General features: G+C 40.3%; 1 protein-coding gene across 1 annotated transcript in view; it reads right to left on the reverse strand.

Annotated features, from left to right (window-relative positions):
• Nucleotides 1-1,939: 1,939 nt before the first annotated feature.
• Nucleotides 1,940-20,358, reverse strand: part of LOC129148000 (complement receptor type 1-like) — a 110,525-nt gene continuing 92,106 nt past the window's right edge. The window contains exons 14-16 of the mRNA XM_054712228.1: nucleotides 4,014-4,061; nucleotides 2,470-2,505; nucleotides 1,940-2,014 (exon numbers count right to left, since the gene is read on the reverse strand). Coding sequence (XP_054568203.1) covers nucleotides 1,983-2,014; nucleotides 2,470-2,505; nucleotides 4,014-4,061 — 116 coding nt within the window. The 3' untranslated portion in view covers nucleotides 1,940-1,982. The remainder of the gene's footprint in view (nucleotides 2,015-2,469; nucleotides 2,506-4,013; nucleotides 4,062-20,358) is intronic.

The raw sequence follows: 20,358 nt of genomic DNA on the forward strand, positions 1-20,358 counted from the left end.
TGTTTCCTTGTCTCCTCATTTTCGTTGCTTCCCTGAGTTGGTAGGGTAGTTTTGTGTGCTGGGTGTCCTATATGTTTCAATGGGTCAGCCTCCCAGTTACCTGAGGTGGACACTCTTGGTGCACCCCTTGGTGGACTGTGTGTACAGCCTTGTTGTAGTTAAGTCTTGATTGTTGTTGGTGTCACTGGGAGTAATTGACCTCCAGGCCAATTGGCTGTGAGGACCCACTGTGTCTATAATGGAAGAATTGCTGTGCTGGAGACACATTTATGGGGCAGGAATTGTTCCCGTAGGGCTTTGGTGCTCACTGAGTCTGCCTCTTGACTGTGTCCCTTATGAGAGTAGTTGAAATCTGGTGTCGTCTCACACAGACCACTAGATACACTAGTTTGTGTATCTCCAATGGGGTGCAGATCAGCTACTGTCTGAGGGCACCCAGCAGGAGCTACAGCAAGAACTACAGTTTTCTCCTCTCTGCTTGGGATTTGGCAGTTTTGGAGCAGTCTGACTGGAGCTGCAGTTTGTTTGGTTAAGCTGCCACAGGGCAGGCAATTTATATGCAAAAGCCGCTGTGTGGAGCCTGGGCGGGTTTGTAGAATGTGCGGGGCAAGGTCTCAGGGCATCACTAGGATAGGGCATGGCAAACAGCAATGGCTGCCAGCCAGCCTTCTCTGCCTTTCTGCATTTCCAAGTCACTGCATCCTGTGCTCCAGCGCAGTAAACAATGATTGCTGGGCGCACCTCTGCAAAAAAGTCACCCTCACTTTCCAACCCGATGGCCCTCACTTTCCAACCCGATGGCCGAAAGTTCAGCTTCTCCCTGTAGGCATCTGGGTCCCCTGTGTGTCCTCAGAAACTAGAATTCAGAGTCATTGGGAGCTTGTCTCCCTTCGGGTTGAAAAAAAGGCCGCGTGCCCAGTCGCCCGCCACCAGCCCGATTCGCGTGCCTCCGTACCCCAGCTTTTCAGCGTTTGTGCTCCTTTCTCTTTCCTTCTATTGGTAAAACTTCCACTCAGCCAGCTTTCCCGTGGTTCTGGGTGATAGACGTTTTGTCTTTTAGTTGTAGTTTTGAAACTGTTGTGCGAGGCGGCAGTTTAGTTGTTTACATTTACCGCCATTTTGGTTTCTCCCCATTTCTTGCAGTTTTAAGCAACTTATAATAGAAATATCCTTCCATGTCTGTCATTTAAACAACCTTTTCCACAATGAACTGATTTTCCCTATATATTTCAGTAATTGAAAAACTAATTGACAACAGCACATAAATGATAGCTATACTTATATCAATCTCACATGCAAACATATTCATATATAAAAATAGTCTGAAGTACAAACCATCTTAAAAGTCAATTTATCTCAGCAACTTTAGGTTTAACCCTTGAGCTTTACTACCACAATCTAGTAATTTAAGAGGACGTAAGAGGAGAGTCAAGCAATGTTGCTTTAAATCCCCCTTTAATATCCATAAATAACAGCTCTAAATAAAAAGAAATCAAATTGGCGATCGGAAGAAGACACCTACATATCTTCTTGCAACTACTTATGCTATAAAGACACAAGGAAGCTTTCATCCTAAAGATTGCAGTGAATAGAATTGTCAAAGTCTCCACAGTGAACTATTGTAAGTTTAGTCCTGGCTCCCGATCCACTGTAGGAATAGGGTAAACCTAGGGCAGGGGAGGAACTTTAAAGACCCATGATTTTTTGCAGAACTTAAACCTCAAACCCCCACAGGTATTTTTCTGACGGTCATAAAAGCTAAAACAAATCTGCACAGATTAGCCTTGTTACAGTAAGATGAAAAGGAGGTGAAAATATTTTAGCAGGGAATGCAATTCTGACAGCACACTCTCACAAGCACATTTTAAAACCAGTTAGCACGCAATACAGATGCAAGCAAAAGCTGCACAAGTACATCAAGATGAGAAACAACAACAGGTTCAAGAAACATGTTTAATTTACTCTCCCTGATGTGACGACATTTAGACACAGGTGCCAACCACTGCAACGCCAACTACAAGAAACCAGAAAACAAATGACATGTAACCCTAAAAACTAACGCCAAGTTTTAAAATCCAGGAGAAGAGATTAATGTTGGCTACATTTCAGTGGGCAGAAATATCATTTTACTTAGCCCATATTCATTCATATTCTATCTGGACGCTTCACTGTGTAATGCAGCTCCCTGGTATCACTTAGGGTCTGCAGGAAGTCAGGCAAGAGTCCTCACTAATTTAGAATATTACTGAAAGCATATTTGGGATTTAAGATTGTTACTTCATGGACATGTGGAATAAAAAAGAATATACAATACCAACACAGGGTAGAATCATATGAAAGGTCAGGTATTTCTAGACTGGTTTACCTAATGTCAAACTATAAAAGCTATAGAAACTAAAAAAGTTATTAAAATGTACTTGTTCACATTAATATTTTGATTTAAGTGGTATCCAAATTTGGGACACTTACGTACAGTCAGAACAATCACAGCAATGAGTCCTCCATCTGAGAAAAAAAAAGCCAGTTTGAAGGTAATTGAGCACACTTGGGTCTCCACATAGTTCACACATTTTAATTTTGATCAGATCATCTATAAACTACAGCAAAGACAAGTTTATCATTCTATTTTAGTGTGACAGCTAGTGCATCCAGCTCATTTTGATCACAGAGCCCCTCTCATAGAATTCCAGGCTTAGGGTCCAACTTCTGGAAATGTTACTAGGGATCTCACTTGTCATTGTTTTGTGCTGTAGTAACCCCACCAGGTTATAAAAAATGGAATTATTATAAGTTAGGAAAAATTTTTACAAAAATTAGAATTTACTACTTTAGAGAAAAATCATCTTAAGAATGTATTATGTCATTCTAGGTGGCTTAGTTCAATATTCAGTCTATCATTCTTATGGTTTTGTTAGAAATTTCATTTACATTGTTCCCCAAAAGTGAGTCTGTGAAATAAGCCGTGAATGAAGTTCTATTAATTGATTACTTAAACCTATTTTGCAGACTTCACAAACTATACATTATCTTAAAAATCCTTCCTCATACACCTCCATCCCCAAGTTAAGACACAATCTTAATTAAGAAGAACTTTATAAGAATACAAATGAAACACCAGGGCACACAGATAAATTATGCATAGAAACTTGAACATGCATTTTTGACTGTCCAGAGAGCAATAAGTAGTACTACAAGATCTTAAATCTTAGAAATGCTGTTCAGTAGTACCTCTGCTTCCACACTGCCATTATTTTTATTAAATCCTTGGAGGTCAAGGAATAGAATGTCTTGATTACCTCAGCTCTTTATATTTCACTTTTTAAAAATCAAGTGTTTATTGAGTTATAATGGATTTGGATTTACTGGCACAATGACCCTTTGAGAACAGTGTTCACAGGGAAAGCTTAACGGGCCTAAAGTGCATTGTATAAAAAGACCAACCTTGCTAAACTAGTCTAATGTAAAGAAACATAATACATATTTTCCCTCATTTATTCAACAAAAATCCCAATATTTCATGTAACTGCCTCAACCATACTTTATTTTTTCTTTAAACATATAGTGTGAACTACGTGAGCCTAAATAAAGTGTGATACACCAGCCTATTGTAGAAGAAAACTAACTCAACTTACAGTACGTTAAGGCTTGTGTATACAAGGTATGAAGAGAAAGAAAATTTATTTGCAAATTGCCATTATAAAATAGCACTATCCATGGAAAGCAAGTTAGGTTTTCTATATTTTAACCTGCAAATAAACACAGCAATTGAGAAAGTTCCCTCACCCCACTAGGAATTTGAGTTGGAGGGGCCTCTTAAAAGCTGTATTATCTGCATGTGTCTACACATACTACTGCTTCCATTTGTCATGGAATCTGCACATAAAAATAAATACAAATGTCAACTATCACATGACAGGTTGTTTCTTCTCTAACTGCAGATAATTGAAATATGATATTTCCATGGAGAACTCCATGGTCTCATAATGCAGGGTTATTTATAACCAAAATAATACCTAAGTCATCAGCACTAGTTTTTGGTCCGTCAATGGGTGTGTAAGTTGCTAAAAGAAAAAAAAGAAATAATTTTAAAAAGAAGTATAAAATAGGAAAGTTTACAGATGCCTAAATTCATAGGTTTGAATAGTTTTTCTTTTCACCAAATCTCTTATAACTTACTTTCATTATATAAATAATGTTAATGTCTCTCATTTAAGGTATTATAAAAATTTATAGCCCTAGCTAGTTTGGCTTAGTGGATAGAGTTTTGGCCTGAAGATTGAAGGATCCCATGTTTGATTCTGGTCAGTGCACATGCCCAGGTTGCTGGCTCAATCCCAAGTAGGGCATGCAGGAGGCAGCCAATCAATATTTCTCTCTTATCATTTATGTTTCTAAATCTCTCTCCCTCTCCCTTCCTCTCTGAAATCAATAAAAATATTTATTTTTAAAAATTATAAATTTATACTCATCAGCATTCATCTTCATCTCCAGTACGTTTCCTGTGACAATATTCTGTGGTACAAACTGTAAATTTATTAGTAGTATATCCTCAATATTAGCTTATGGATTCAATGTGATTCTACTTACATTTAAAAGATACAGGAGAGTTTAATAAATCATTTAGAGGTTATTCTGTAATGCTGAAAATTTTCAACATAAAGAGGCCGATTTATGAAATACCCATAGGCAACATCATACTCAATGGTGAAAGACTGCAAGTTTTCTCCTTAAGATCAGGAACAAGACAGACGAGCATTTTTGACATTTATATTTTACATAATGTCAAAAGTTATAATCAGAGCAATTTGGCAAGTAAAGAAAGCATCCATATTGGGAAGGAAGAAATAAAATTCTCTCTGTCCCAGATGATATGTTTATTTAAGTAGACAACTAGAGGTTGCACACATACACATGCACACACTCACCTGTGGGAGCGGATAAATAAATTTGTCAAAGTTGCAGTCTATGAAATCAATAAGTAAACATCAGTTGCATTTGTATATACTAACAATGAGCAAACCAAAAATGAAAGGAGGAAAACAATTCTATTTACAACAGCATCAAAAAAGAGTAAAATACTGCCCTGACCGGTGGTGGCTCAGTTGGAGTGTAGTATCATAGACCAAAAGGACAGGCTCATTCCTGGTCAGGGCACATAATGTAGGTATGTAGCTCTCAGGTTTGATGTTATAGGAGGTAGCCAATACATGTTTCTCTTTCTCTCTCTCTCTCTCTCTCTCTCTCTCTCTCTTTCTCTCTGTCTCTCTCCAACCTCTTCCCTTCTCTTTCAAATCAATAAACATATCCTTGGTTGAGGATAAAAAGAAATAAAATACTTAAAAAGAAACTTAACCTAAGAGGTGAAAGATTGCTACACTGGAAACTACCAAACACTGCTGAAAGAAATAGAAAATATAAATAAATGAAATGACATCCTGTGTTCATGCATTGGAAGACACAAAATGGTTAAGATATTGATACTATACAAAGCAACCTACAGATTACATGCAATCCGTATCACCATCTTGAATATGCATTTTGTGGAAATAGAGAAATCCAACATATAATTCATATGGAACCTCAAGGGACTAAGAAGAGCCAGGATAAGCTTGAAATGAAAGAACAAACTTGAGAGAATTCCCATTTTCTGATTTGAACACTTACTCAAAAGTTACAATAATCAAAACACAGTGCTACAGCATAAATACAGACAGACCAATGCAATAGAATACAGAGCTCACAAATAAACTTTTGCATATATCGTCAAATGATTGTATAGAAGGGTGCTAAGAACACTTCAAGGGGGCAGTGCAATCTTTTCACCAAATGGTTCTTTGAAAACTGAATTTCTACATACAAAAGAATGAAGTTGGATCCTTATCTTACATCATTTACAAAAATGAATTCAAAGTGAATCAAAGACGTAAAATTATAAAATTCATAGAAAAAAAACATAGAGGACAAACTTCATGTTGTTGGACCTGACTATGATTTCTTGGGTTTGTCACCAAAAGCAAAGACAAGAACAACAACCACAAAATAGATAAATTGGATGGACTTTAGCAAAATTAAAAACTTTTTTCAATGGTCCTTATAAATACAGTGAAAAGGCAAATCATAGAAAGTAGGAGGAAACATCTGCAAATAATACACCTGATAATGGATTAATATCCAAAACACATAAAGAACTCCTATATTTAGTGACTGAAAAAAACACAAATCAAAATGTGCAAAGGACTTGCAGAAAAAAATTCCCCAGATGAGATACACAAAACACCAGTAAGCACATGAAAATATGACCACTAGTTATTAGAACATGAAAATAAAGCCACAATGAGATATTACTTTATATACATTGGGAAGCCTAGTATAAAAACACACACAACCATTGGTAAACCGGTGGAGAAATTGGGATCTTCTTGGGTCACTGGTAGGCGTGGAGAATGGTGCAGTTGCCATGGAAGACAGTATGGTTCCTCCTCAAAGAGTAAACACATAGCCCAGCAGCTCTTTCTGGGTATATACTGCCCCCCCACCCCCCAAAAAAATTGAAAACAGGCCTCAGTTACTCAAATGTCAATTTTCAGAGAAGCATATTCAGAATAGCCAAAAGTTGGAAACATACCAAGTGTCTATCATCAGGTGAATGGATTAAAAAATAAATGAAAGAGGTGGAAACAATAGACAATGGAATATTACTCAACTATAAAAAGCAATAAACTGCTGATACTTGCTACAAGGTAGAGAACCTTGAACACATTATGCTAAATGAAATCAGCCAGAAGTGATCCCACTTCTACGAGGTACCAAAAATGGTCAACTTCATAAAAAATTGAATAGCCTTTGCCATGTTTGGGGAGAGAGGGAAATGGAGAGTTGTTGTTTAATGGGTACAATGTTTCATAACTTCTATATATCCTATTCTATAGGATATATAGAAGTTATGGTTGCACAACCATATGAATATACTTAATGCCACTGAAATGTACAGTGAAAGTGGTTAAAATGGTAAAAATAAAATACAATAAAAGTTCATGTAAAAAATTAGCATAGAGAGTGGCTTAAACATTTCTGAAAAGGAAGTGTTTTGCCAGATATAAAAACATAACATTTTTCGTTGACAGAAAAGTTCCCCTACCTGGTTAAAATAAATGGATTTTTAAATGTAGGAAGCACAGAGAGTCCCAAACCAGAGGAACCCAAAGAGGCCCACACCAAGATACATCATAATTAAAATGCCAAAGGTTAAAGACAAAGAAGGAATCTTAAAAGCATCAGGAGAAAAACAGTTAGTTACCTACAAGGAAGCATGCATATGACTGTCAGCTGCTTTCACAACAGAAACTTTGCAGGCGTGGCAAGAAATATTCAAAGTGATGAAAAGCAAGGTTCTACAACCAAGATAACTCTCTACCCAGCAAACTATCAATTAGAATTGAAGGTGAGAAAAAGTGCTTCCCAGAGGAAAAAAAGTAATGGAATTCATCACTACGAAACCAATATTATATGAAATATTGAATAATATTCTAGAAGTAGAATATCAACAACAAGAACAACAACAAAAAATACAATAAATACATATGTATCATCAATTGAAACTAAAAATAAAATTAAAGGAATAAGAAAGCTAATGAAAAGATAAACTCATGAATCAAATAGAATGAAGGCATAAAAACATGGAATAGACTCAGCAACCTCACAGGGAAGGGGGAGGTGGGCAAGAAGAGATTAACCAAAGAATTTTTGTACATAGTAGATGCCCAGTGCACAGATTTGTGCACCAGATGTGTTCCTTGGCCTGGCCTATAGGGATTGGGCCGAAACTGGCTATCTGACATCACCTGAGTTGGTACTAGATTGCAAGAGAGTGGTTCTCAGGTGATGTACTCCGGAATAGGGCTACCTCCTCTCTGGTTCCAAGTGCGTCACCCAAGAACTGCAGCTGCCAAGTCACTGCAGCTCAGCAGCTCTTGCATTGAGTGTCTACCCCCTGGTGGTCAGTGCTCATCATAGCTACCGGATGCAGTGTCTTCCCCTGGTGGTCATTGGGCGTCATAGCTACTGGCTGGTCAGCTGCTTGCTAAGGCTTATATGTATATCGATATATAGATATATAGATATATAGATATATAGATATATAGATATATAGATATATAGATATATAGATATATAGATATATAGATATATAGATATATAGATATGTATGTATGTAGGTATATAGGTATATAGGTATATAGATATATAGATATAGATATAGATATATATAGATATAGATATAGATATAGATATGCATCACCTATGGAAACCAAAAATAGGGTGGTGAAAGACGAGGGTGTGGTGAAAACTGGGAGGATGGTGGCCATGGAGGCAAAAAAGGGGGATATCTGTAATGCTCTCAAAAATTAAGATTTAAAGAAAAAGAAAGGAAATAATTTTCTTAAGACAAAAATGTGTTCTTTGATGGTCTCGAACCAAAAAAAAAGTTAATTCATGTGTACACATAGTAATTAATAATGCATGAACAGCAATGCTGAGAACATGTGCGGTGAAGAGTGGGAAGCTCTACAATAGAACTATTTTTTATTATTTGACACATTAACAATAAGATTAGGAATTATTTAACATGGGGAAAAAACACATATGGATGGTTTTTGTATTTTTTTTTTAAGTGTTGGCCAAAGTATTTAAAAGTTGGTCAATCTCCTGAACTGGTTTGACACATTGGATAGAGCATCGACCTGCGGACTGAAGGGTCTCAAGTTCCATTCCAGTCAAGTGCACATGCCCATGTTGTGGGTTTGATCCCCAGTAAAGGGCTTGCAGGAGGCAGTCAATCAATGATCCTATCTCATCATTGATGTTTCCATCTCTCTCCCCCCTCTCCCTTTCTCTCTGCAATCAATAAAAATATATTTAAAAAAAATTAAAACAAAATAAAAGTTGTTAAATCTTTCCACACTATTTACAAACGAGAGGTAAAGAAATGGAAAAGTCATTACCTTTACAATCAGGAGGCTCACTACTCCATTCGTCAGGCCCAATACAAATAAGTGTGCTCTCTCCGACAAGTGTATAATGATCTGTTGCATTTGAAGGCTTACAACTATAAATAACTGCTTCATTATATTCAAATATATCCTTGCCTCTATTGGTGTAGTCTCCATTTGGTATACGTATAGGTGGCTCACAAAAAATCTCTTAAAAAGAGAAAAAAAAGGACAGGAAAAGGAAAAAAAAAAAAGGTAAAAGATTCAGATAGCATTAGTAATGTCATATGAATTGTATTCAATGAGTTCATTATCATATGACTTCTAAAATCTAGTTGCAATTCAAATATTCATTTGAAACTTAGTTTCTATGAAAAAATGTATTATCCCAATTCAAATCATAAATATAAAAATAAAATTTTAGAATAAAACCCATTTTCTTAAATACCCATAGAAGACACCTGTAAGAAACACTTGAGTGTATCTGTAAGACCATGCTAAGTTTTTCCAATCATAAGAGACACTGACAATTTAATAAGAAAATATGATTAAGGAAAACAAAGTGCTAGTTGAGAAAGCTACATCCTTTTCTGCATCAGTGGTTCACAGGTATACCACGATTTTGTCTTTTCTCACTGTCATCCTTAGAGTGTACAGTGAGATTTTCCAATGGCTTCAGACTGACAATGCAGCAGAATGATCTGGAGGTTTTCCTTTAAGCCAGATACTGAAGAGATTAGAAAAAATGTAAAGCAATGACACTCTTCCCACTGTTTTGGAAATATTTGATCTTAGGACAAAAATATGTTGCATTTGTTAACATGTATTGAGATTACTGTTCTTAAAAATGAATTAGGAAATATTTAAAAACTTTGCTTTATTGCCAATGTAAAAAATATCAGTAGCACTAAGCCACCTGCAGAAAGGTTCTGCGGGTCCTCTGTTCATTGTAAAGCATACAGGGGTCCCCAGGCCAAATAGTTTGAGAACTGCTGCTGTAAATTCTAAAGAGAGAATGTACTTACTTTCACACTTTGGTGCAGCACTACTCCATTCCACTTCAGTTTCATTGGCTACACATTTTAGAATTTTTGTTCCATTTAAGTAATAACTAAACCAGAAAAGAAATGATTATTCTTTCTTTATCAGTTAATAAGAACACATAATAATGAAGAAGTTTTTATACGACTGTTTTTCTGTACTACAGGGATAAGTTTCTGAAGTGACAGGTATTGAATGCATTAACTGAATCTGCAATGTAATGAAATGGAGAGATTTTTCATATGAACACACGTTGGCCTAGAGCAAAGTGTCTAAATAAACCTGTAATGCCCTAGCTGGTTTGGATATAGCATCGGCCTGTGGACTAAAGGGTGCTGGGTTCCATTCCAGTTAAGGGCTCAGGCCCAGGTTGCAGGCATGAACCCCAGTGGGGGCGTGCAGGATGCAGCTGATCAGTGATCCTTTTTCATCATTGATGTTTCTATATCTCTCTCCCTCTCCCTTTCTCTCAGGAAACAATAAAATATATATGTTTAAGAATAATAATATACAAACAAACAAACAAACCTGCCTTGCCTGACAATCTGGTGATTGCAACCTCTGGCAGGCTCATCACACTGTCACATCTATGCCCTTGCTCATGCCATTCTGCTCTGTCAGGGCAACGACTGAGCAGAGCGATCTGGCCCAAGAGCTGACCTGACTGCATTCGAGTCCCAGCTCCAAGACTGACTAGCTTGTTGAGCTAGGAAGAGACCCTTAATGTTTCTCTTTCTTAAATTCCTCATCTGTGGAAAAGTATATACGTTGTGGGGTTGCTTTAAGTAGTAGGTGAACTGGCATCTGAAACACAGTGAGAGCTAGGCAAGTTTTTGATGTTATGAATACTCCAGATTAGAGTATCTTCCTAGGTATAGCTCAGGGAGAACCCTCCTCCATGAATTCTGTGATGATTGTAATTCAGAGAACTCTCTCCTCCCTCTGGACTCTCCTTATAATGATCATGAATAACTCTATTTCTGTGGTTCTTGGACACCTCTCTCTCTCTCTCTCTCTCTCTCTCTCTCTCTCTCTCTCTATATATATATATATATATATATATATATATATATATATATATATAAATATATATATATATATATATATATATATATATATATATATATATATTCTCAATGAAGCTAAAACTTCTTTGAGAATAACCTATGTCAGCCATTGTCAATCTGTTTCATCTCATGGCACACATAATTACTAAAATTCTGAGGCCCACCAAAAAATATATATATTTTTTCCATCTGGCAAGAAACTGGAATAATTTTGATTTATTAACATGGGATGACTATTATTGTATTGGCAGTAGCTATTTTTTCATTTGAAAATCTAAGAGAAAAGAGGCCAGTGTCCCAAGAAAATATTCAGGTATTGTATGTTTTAAAAATTCTTGGGCACATTGATTGAAAAGCTCTGGTCTATGATCTAACCTTTTGGTACCCCACACGGTGCCTAGCAGGCTCTCTCTCTCTCTCTAACTATTAATTGGATATGTTCACTTGATCGAGTTAAAATATCGTCAATAAAACTGCCTCTACATGCTTCCAGCTGACTTTTCCTCCAAGGCTAATTCATTGATTTATATTATTATGTATTAGAAGAGAATTCTGGAATGATGGCAGGGTGGGAAGCACCAATAATATGTCTTCTCAAATAGACAACAATTTCACTGCTAGAATTTGCCTGATGTCACTCTTTTTGAATTCTGGAGTCTGTTGAAAGCTTGCAACTTCCATGAAATTCTTGGAAAGGTAAAATGCAGGAACATTGGTCAATTTCAGCTGTTCGCACAGTGGCAGTTACCACCCCACTCCCACAGCAGGCAGTTGTGCATGTGTCGTTTGGACAGCTTATAGGCAGCCTGAGGGGCCCAGGGTGAGCAAAAAAGACCACGTCCTTGGGGATCTGTGCTCGCATAATTGACTGTTGTTTATGATCACAGAGAGGCAGACAGGTGCTGGCAGCATTGTTGTCACACCTCCCCCAAAGTTGCAAGACCATCCTTCCAGGGAAATCACAGATCCAGAGATCATTGCTCCATCCTTCATTTTTCACTTTTCCCCTTTCAGGAGACTGACAATAAACACTGTAAATTTAAATACCAACTGCATATATGGGGACTGAAAGGGTGAATCAAGATACAGGGCTCTACTTCAGTAGGGGCTAATAAAAGAAAGCTCATTCTGGTAGCCTAAGCCTTACACAAACATTCTCCCCTTAAATGGTTATTTTACAGAAACTAGAGGCTTGGTGCACAAAATTTGTGCACAGTAGGCATGTCCCTCAGCCCGGATTGTACCCTCTCCAATCCAGGACCCCTCGGACATCTGATTGTAATCCAGGACCGCCGTTTCCTAAGTGCTCACCTGCCTGCCTGCCTGATCACCTCTAACCATCTCTGCCTGTTGCCTGATAACCCTAATGGCACCCCTGCCGGCCATATCGCCCCCTAACTGCTCCCCTGCCAGCCTGATTTTCCCTAATCACCTCTGCCTCAGCACCTGCCACTGTGGCATTGTCCAGAAGGAGGTCCGGAAGATGGCCGGTGTAATTAGCATATAACCTTTTTATTCGTATAGATTCCTGAAGACCATAACCCCTGCAAAGCATCCTGAAAAAGGACGTCTGCTGCCAGCTGAAGGACAAAGAGCAAGGTCGTGAAAGTACACGGGGGAACGGGGGAACGGTCCTGATACCTGGGTCAAGCCGAAGCCCCATCTGCAGCTCTCCCTGAGCGCATAAAACGCCTGCTTCCTCCCCAATTCACCGCTGACTCTTTCTCAAGTCAGACCACCTGTACCCAGGTGGCTGGAATAAATACTATTTTGATGACACTGAGCCCCGAATCCATTTTGTATGACCCCGGCTGAACCCTGAACCTTTCACGGACAAGTAGAGGAATGCACATGCCCATAAGAAGGCTCAGTTTACATGTCAGGCTGATCCTCAGCACAGAGACACGCTTCAACAATCAAAAAGCAAAACAATAACGTAACACAGAAAATTCTAGGAAATGGTGAGAATTTGATATTTAGAGTTACCTCATTATTAAATTCCAATGTCCAGTTCAACAAGAAATTATAAGGCATACAAAGTAATAGGAAAGTATGGCCTATTCAATGAAAAACATAAACCAACAAAAACTATTCCTGAAATAGGCCTGAGGGGACACGTACTAGACAAAAGACTCTAAAATAGTCAGAGAAACTGCATGTACATATTTCACAGGCCCTCTTGGCACAGATCTGCAGTTTCCAGTTCCATAGTCCTCTTTTCCTTCATGGGGCAGCTGAGTGGCAGCTGCAGAGAGGCGGGCATTTGTGAGTACCCTGATGGGCAAGACCATCGCTCTCCAGGTTGAGCCCAGTGATACCACTGAGAATGTCAAAGCTAAATCTAAGAAAAAGAGGTTAAATAGTTAGCAGAGATCCCAACAGGAACTTGGGGGCAAGAAGACATTGAATAAAAGACACAAATAAAAGGAAGCTCAGCCAAAAATCCTCTCCACAGTAAAACTGTGTTGCAGAATTGAGAGAAATATTAAGATTTTAAAAATTAAAGTTAAGAGAATTTGTTACCACTATACCTCACCTACAATAAAAGCTCAAGTCTGTTGTAAAGTACACAAGCGAGTAAATAATATTACCTGGACAGTCAGTCCTAGTGCTGCGGAGTCTCGCCCATTAGCCAAGTTGGTACAGGGAGAGATTCTTACACTAAACACACCAAAAACTATAAATATGAAGGGACAGGCACAGTGTGCCAAAAGGTAGCAAGATAATTGGATAGAAAATTAAACCCTCCCCTCCCTAACTATATAAGAACTGAGGGCCTGAGCAAGAAAGGGGGTGGGGGGGGGGGGAGTGTTTAAGCTGGGAGTTCCTGGTCTCAGGCACTTGAATAAAACCTCTTTCCTTTTCCATCAGCACCTGCCTCACCAGTTTGGCATTCATTGCAGCAGGCAGCGGAACCCATGTTGTGTGGTTTTGGTATATCATGCCATACGGATCAACATCTCACTGTGGGTATATACATGGGCAATTATTAAAGCTAGTCTTATTGTAACAATGGTTTGTAAATGCATATTTATCTTCTATGTAAATTAAGAAACACAGCATGCAATGAAAATAAATAGCATAGAAGTCAGGATTTCAATTATTAAAATTGAAATTTGGGTTGTTGTGACACTAACAACCCAAATGGATGAGGATGGAGCTGATAAGCATTCATTATTGGAATTTATTGAATTTAAGTTGGGTCTACGGCCATACCACCCTGAACACGCACGATCTCATCTGAATTTAAGTTGGAATAAGTTCAATTTGTAGTGTTATAACTCTAAGATGTTAAGTGGAATTCAGATGGGAACTAGAGACAAAATCACCATAGAATACACACTAAGGGAAATGAGAAAAGTATTCCAACACTTTATTAGAAAAATCAAGTAGCCAAGAAAATAGGAATGTGCAAAAGGGTAGGGGAAGCTTTAAGAAAACAAACAGCTGCCTCCTTGTCAGTAGTTACTTTAAACTTAGATGGATTATATTCTACAATCAAAAGGCAGAATGGATAACAACAAAAGACTCCACTCTATCCTGTCTACTGGAGACGCACTTGAGATTCAAAGACACCAATAAGTTCAAAATGAAAGGATGGAAAAAAGATCTTCCAGGCAAATGGTAACCAAGAGAGGGTGGCTATACTCATCCAGACAAAATAGAATTTGAATCAGAAAATGTTATAAGAGACATGAAGCACATTATATTTTAACAAGTTGCCCATCGTGTGATACTGCGCACAATAGGCCGCTCGCTGCTTTCCCAGGAGCCAGCAGGAACTGCAGCATGCCACAGGGATCTGCACTCCTTCCACAGGGATCCGCACTCCTTCCACTCATGCGGCTTCCGCCAGAGCCTGGAGGGACCTGTGCTGCTTCCGAGGTAGGCAGGCCTGCCATCTCCTCTTCGGGCCTGCGCTCAGCCATGGAGGCTGCGGGCTAGCCTCCCCATCCCCCAGAGGCCCTCCATGGCTGGGGCATCGCTGTGGCAACAAAGCAAGCATCCCACCTTGGCTGCTCATGCTGCCCAGGGCCCAGATGCCATCCATCGCTGCAGCAACGAAGCAAGAATTCTGCCAGGCTACTCAGGCTGCCCGTTCTCAGCACTCCCAGGACAGGGGACTTTAGCAAGGCTGGGGGAACTGGGCGCCACCATCTTGTGGCTATGGATGCTGCCATCTTTGTGATGCAGTGATGGTTAATTTGCATATTCTCCTTTATTAGATAGGCTATTTCACATACTGCAAGAAAATATCTATACTAATAAAAGCCTATGCTGTCCTTGCACCCTCGTGCGACACCCTCATGTCATCACAAGATGGCTGCTCTCACGTAATCACAAGATGGCCACCACAAGATGGTCACCACAAGATAGCCATCACAAGATGGCCATCACAAGATGATGGGAAGTTGGGGGCAAACAGGCCAGGAGGGGAGGGCAGGTGTGGGTGATCAGGCTCACATGGGAGGGCAATTGTGGGCAATCAGGCTGGCAGTGGAGGTGAACAAACCAGCAAGGGAAGGTAGTTGTGGGCGATCAGGCTGGCAGGAGAAGGGCAGTTGGCGGTGATTGGGCTAGCAGTGGAGGGCATTTGGGGTAAATGAGCCAGCAGGGAAGGGCAGTAGAGGGTGTTCGAGCCAGCCATGGAGGGCAGTTGGGGGTGATCAGGCTGGCAGGGGAGCAGATAGGCATCAATCAGGCCAGCAGAGGAGTGGTTAGGGGGCAATCAGGCTGGCAGGCAGAAGCGTTTAGGGGCAATCATGCAGGCAGACAGGTGCACAGTTAGGAGCCAGCAGTCCTGGATTGTGAGGGGTATGTCCAACTGCCGGTTTAGACCCGATAATTTATTATATAGGAATAGAGGGCCAGTGCACGATTTCGTGCTACAGGCCTCTAGTCATATATAATAAAATATGCAAATTGTCCCCTCCACTGGGAGTTCGACCGCTCACTAGGATGTGTGCTTACCACCAGAGGGTGGCAAAGAACATGGCAAGTGTTGGTGATGTGGCACTGCGAGTCAGCAGCAGTGGTGTCACTGCCAGCCCTGATGGGCCTGATGAGAGCAGAATCGCAGTCAGATGGTAGAACAGATGAGTGGGTGGTGCCAGGCCAAGGTGAGTGAGAGCAGGGCCCAAGCACACCACCAATTACCCTGCAGATGGCGACCAGCAACAACAGTGAGAGGTGGTTAAGTGATGAACTCCCCTGACTCTCTTTCCCACCCTCCTGCCTCTTATAATTTAATGTAGGACCATGTCACCAGGATTACTACTTTTTTAATGACTATGATAAGCTTATTGTTACTTATCATATGATACAATTTTGCTTTCCTTCAAGTTAAATTTTTTTCTATTCATTGCACATCTTTCAGTCTCCATACAAAACCCAAGGGTTGATGGGCTGTAAGTACAACTTGTTCCACAGACAGCAAGATGAAATCAACATAATGGAAATGCTTAAGAAGAGAACCAAACCAAAAATGGAACCAGCAATGTTTACCTTCTTCCTCCAAGGAGCAGCTTACTTACCCCTCAGTACAAACATACTGAACTTGTGAACCAAACTGGATAGTTCCATTAACGTAGACTAGTTTGCCATTTGGGGGGTTTTGTAGCTTTGGACATGACATTACTAAAAGAAAAATTTCAAATTTGCTGTTTTATGCAATGGCAAAATAGATTGGAATCAAAATAAAAATTCTACATTGTGCTATTAAACTATTGGGAACACTTTCTTATTTATTGTTATTGCATTTCTTGGGGTGACATTAGCTCATAAGCTTACATAGGCTTCAAGTGTGCACATCTATGACACATGATCTATATTACTTTATTTGGGTGTGTGCCCACCACCCAAAATCAAATCATCTTCCACATATACTTGGTCCCCTTTACTCATGACTACCCCTGCGACCACCCATCCTTCCCTCTGGTAACCACCCAACTGTTGTCTGTGTCTATGAGTTCCAGTTTTACATACATCTGGTCCTTAACGCTTTCTGACTGACTCATTTCACTTAACATAATATTCTCAAGCTCCATCCATGTTGCTGCTAAGGGCCAAACTTAACCCATTATGCGCCATAAGCGTCTGTAGATGCAAGTTGCGGACCTTCCCCCATGCCACATGCATCTATAAAAAATGTTTTCGCTATGTGGCAGCCCTGACCAACTTTAACAAATTTTTTTCATGAGAATTTTCAGCTGAAAATATTCAAGAACACCCGAGTTGTGAGTAATATATTTATTTTTATAATATTCATTGCAAATTGATTTTTAAATTAAATTCAAAATATTGTGCTGTGTGGGGATGGTTTTCATTTTGGACGCTTGGTAGTTAACTGGTAAAGATTCACATTTACCCAGAGAATCAATGGCCAAATTAAAAAATTTCCTGGAGATCTTCAAAGCCTAAAAAAATATATTGCTACCTAAAATCTATATCCATCTCAGAAAACCATCATGGTAATAGTAGAATATGCAGTCTAAAATGTATGATACCTTTTAGAGCAATAAAAATAAAAAATTTTGTGTACTTACTTGTACAAGACTCCTTGAGAACAGGTGACCATTTGCCATTATCCTGACAAACAGTAAAGAGGGTCTTTAAAGGAACAGTAGGCTTGAGTCCTGGGCAACACAGATATTCTATTGTGTCCCCAGGAGAATAATTGAGTAGAAAACCATACTTGGGTTTCATAGTTTGGTATTTTGGTGCACCACCACAGCCACCTGTTGCTGAGAGAATAAGAACATGAAAGTAAAGTATTTTCTTTTCCACCAGCCATGGATTATGGCCTGGCAGCAGGCAGGTTATACAGAATAAATGCAAAGTCCTTGGTGAGATTTTAAGTGATTGTGTCAGGCTTTTACTGAAACATAGTCACCTCCATCTTGTATAAAAAAACTACTGCTTTCAATTCTTTGCTATTGTTAAATAATCCCTTGTCTTGTAAACTCTGTCATTGTAAACCCTGTCACTTTAAGACAGTCTCTTATTCTATAAAACTAGAGGCCCAGTGCACAAAATTCGTGCACGGAGGGGGATTGTCCCTCAGCCCAGCCTGTACCCTCTCCAATCTGGCACTCCTGGAGGGATGTCCGACTGCCCTCTCACAATCCAGGACTGCTGGCTCCCAACTGCTTGCCTGCCTGCCTTCCTGATTGCCCCTAACCGCTTCTGCCTGCCAGCTTGATCACCCCTTAACCACTCCGCTGCCAGCCTGTTTGCCCCCAACTTCCCTCCTCTGCAGGCCTGGTCACTACTAACTGCCCTCTCCTGCAGGGTTGATCACCTCCAACTGCCCTCCCTTGCAGGCCTGGTGCCTCCCAACTGCCCTCTCCTGCTGGCCATCTTATGGTGGTCATCTTGTGTCCACATGGGGGCAGGATCTTTGACCACATGGGGGCAGCTATATTGTGTGTTGCAGTAATGATCAATGTGCAGATTACTCTTTTATTAGATAGGATAGAGGCCTGGTACAGGGGTGGGGGCCAGATGGTTTGCCCTGAAGGGTGTCCCGGATCAGGGTGGGGGTTCCCTTGGGGTGTGGGGCGGCCTGAGCGAGGGATCTGTGGTGGTTTTCAGGCCAGCCACGTCCCCTGGCAACCCAAGCGGAGGCCCTGATATCTGGAATTTATTTTCCTTCTACAATTGCTCCCTCCGAGGCTGGCAGCCATTTGTGTTGGGGTTATAATTGAAACTTTGTTGCCTTAAGCGGGTGGGCCCGGCCAGGGTGTGGGGAAAACTTTGCTTCCCCTGTTGCCGGCGGCAACCCTGGCCTGCTCTCTCAAGTCCATTCTGCCGCCATTTGTTTGAATTTGTTTACCTTCTATAATTGAAACTTTGTAGCTTGAGTGGAGGCTTAGGCCTGGCAAGGGCAAGCAGAAAGCTTGGCTTCCTCTGTTACCTAGGAAACCTTGCTCTCTGTGGCTGTAGCCATCTTGGTATGGGTTAATTTGCATGCTCGCTCTGATTGGATGGTGAGCGTGGCTTGTGGTCGTGGCTTGTGGGTGTGTCGGAGGTATGGTCAATTTGCATATTTGTCTGTTATTAGATAGGCTGACTTTGTTTTTAGTTCAAATAATAGAAAAAGATAAACTTAACTGTCTGACCTTTCAAGCTAGCCATCCAATGTAATAGACTAATATATGCTAATAGTGATAATAATTTTCACATTCTTATGACAAGTACTAACTCATTATGTATTCAAGGTTACAACTGTCTGTAACAATTACTCACACAGAGCTCTTTGTAATATCTGCAAACTAAGAGGCTCAAAAAGTATAAATACGGGAAACTTCCTGTATGTGTTGTTCAGAGATTTAGAAGAGACACCGCCCTCTGGACCATGCACAATAAACAACTCCCAATTAATTGGCTCATTAAGGCATCTTGTATATTACCCGCTGATTTAGGACACAAGATTACTAGATGATGAGCTGTGCTTGCTTTAAATAACATCCTATTAGCTTTGGTTTCTTTGAGATTAACCTGAATATTCTTTCAATAGTAAACTGAAGAGAGAGCACCAATAATTTTGGTTAAAAATTTATTTATGGAGAAACCAAGATGGTGGCATAGGAAATCACCTATACTTGCTGCCTTTCACAACCGCATACAAACCATAACTAAATGGCCGGACAACTACCACCCAGAACTGCAGAAAAGCAGCTGAGTGTTAGTCACAACTAGAGAGGTGAAGAAAGCTCATTGAGACCGGTAAGAGGTGCAGAATGTGCTGGCACCTGGATTTGGTGCTTTTCAAACTGGGAGGGTGATACAAGCTTCTTCTTGCTCTGAATTCCAGTTCCACATGAGTCTCTGGGGGACCAGGCACATACGGGAAGAAACTGGATTGTCTGACATCTGGACAGGAACGCGAGGGCAGCTTACTCTTAGAGGTGCTCCCAGTGGATCATTGTTCCTACACGAGGGCACGGGACGCAGAGAACCAGTGACTTCTCTGGTTCAGGGCAGCCATTGCCATTTGCTCCACCCTGGTGATTCCCAGAAACCCCTCCCCACCCAGTTTACAACCCCACCCAAGCTGTGCGCATCGGCTTTTGCATATGAATGGCCTGTTCTTTTGCCTAAAATAAACTGCAGTTGGGTCAGAGAGCCCCAGAGATTCCAAAAGAGGGCCCAGTGCCTAGCAGCAGCAGCAGCCTTGCTTCACAGCTGGGTCTCCTCTGGGCACCTCCAAACCCCGTACAAAGAGAAGGAATCTGCAGATGTCTCTGTAGCTCCTGCTGGGT

Source organism: Eptesicus fuscus, chromosome 22, assembly GCF_027574615.1.
Source record: "Eptesicus fuscus isolate TK198812 chromosome 22, DD_ASM_mEF_20220401, whole genome shotgun sequence".
Taxonomy (NCBI): Eukaryota; Metazoa; Chordata; class Mammalia; order Chiroptera; family Vespertilionidae; genus Eptesicus; species Eptesicus fuscus.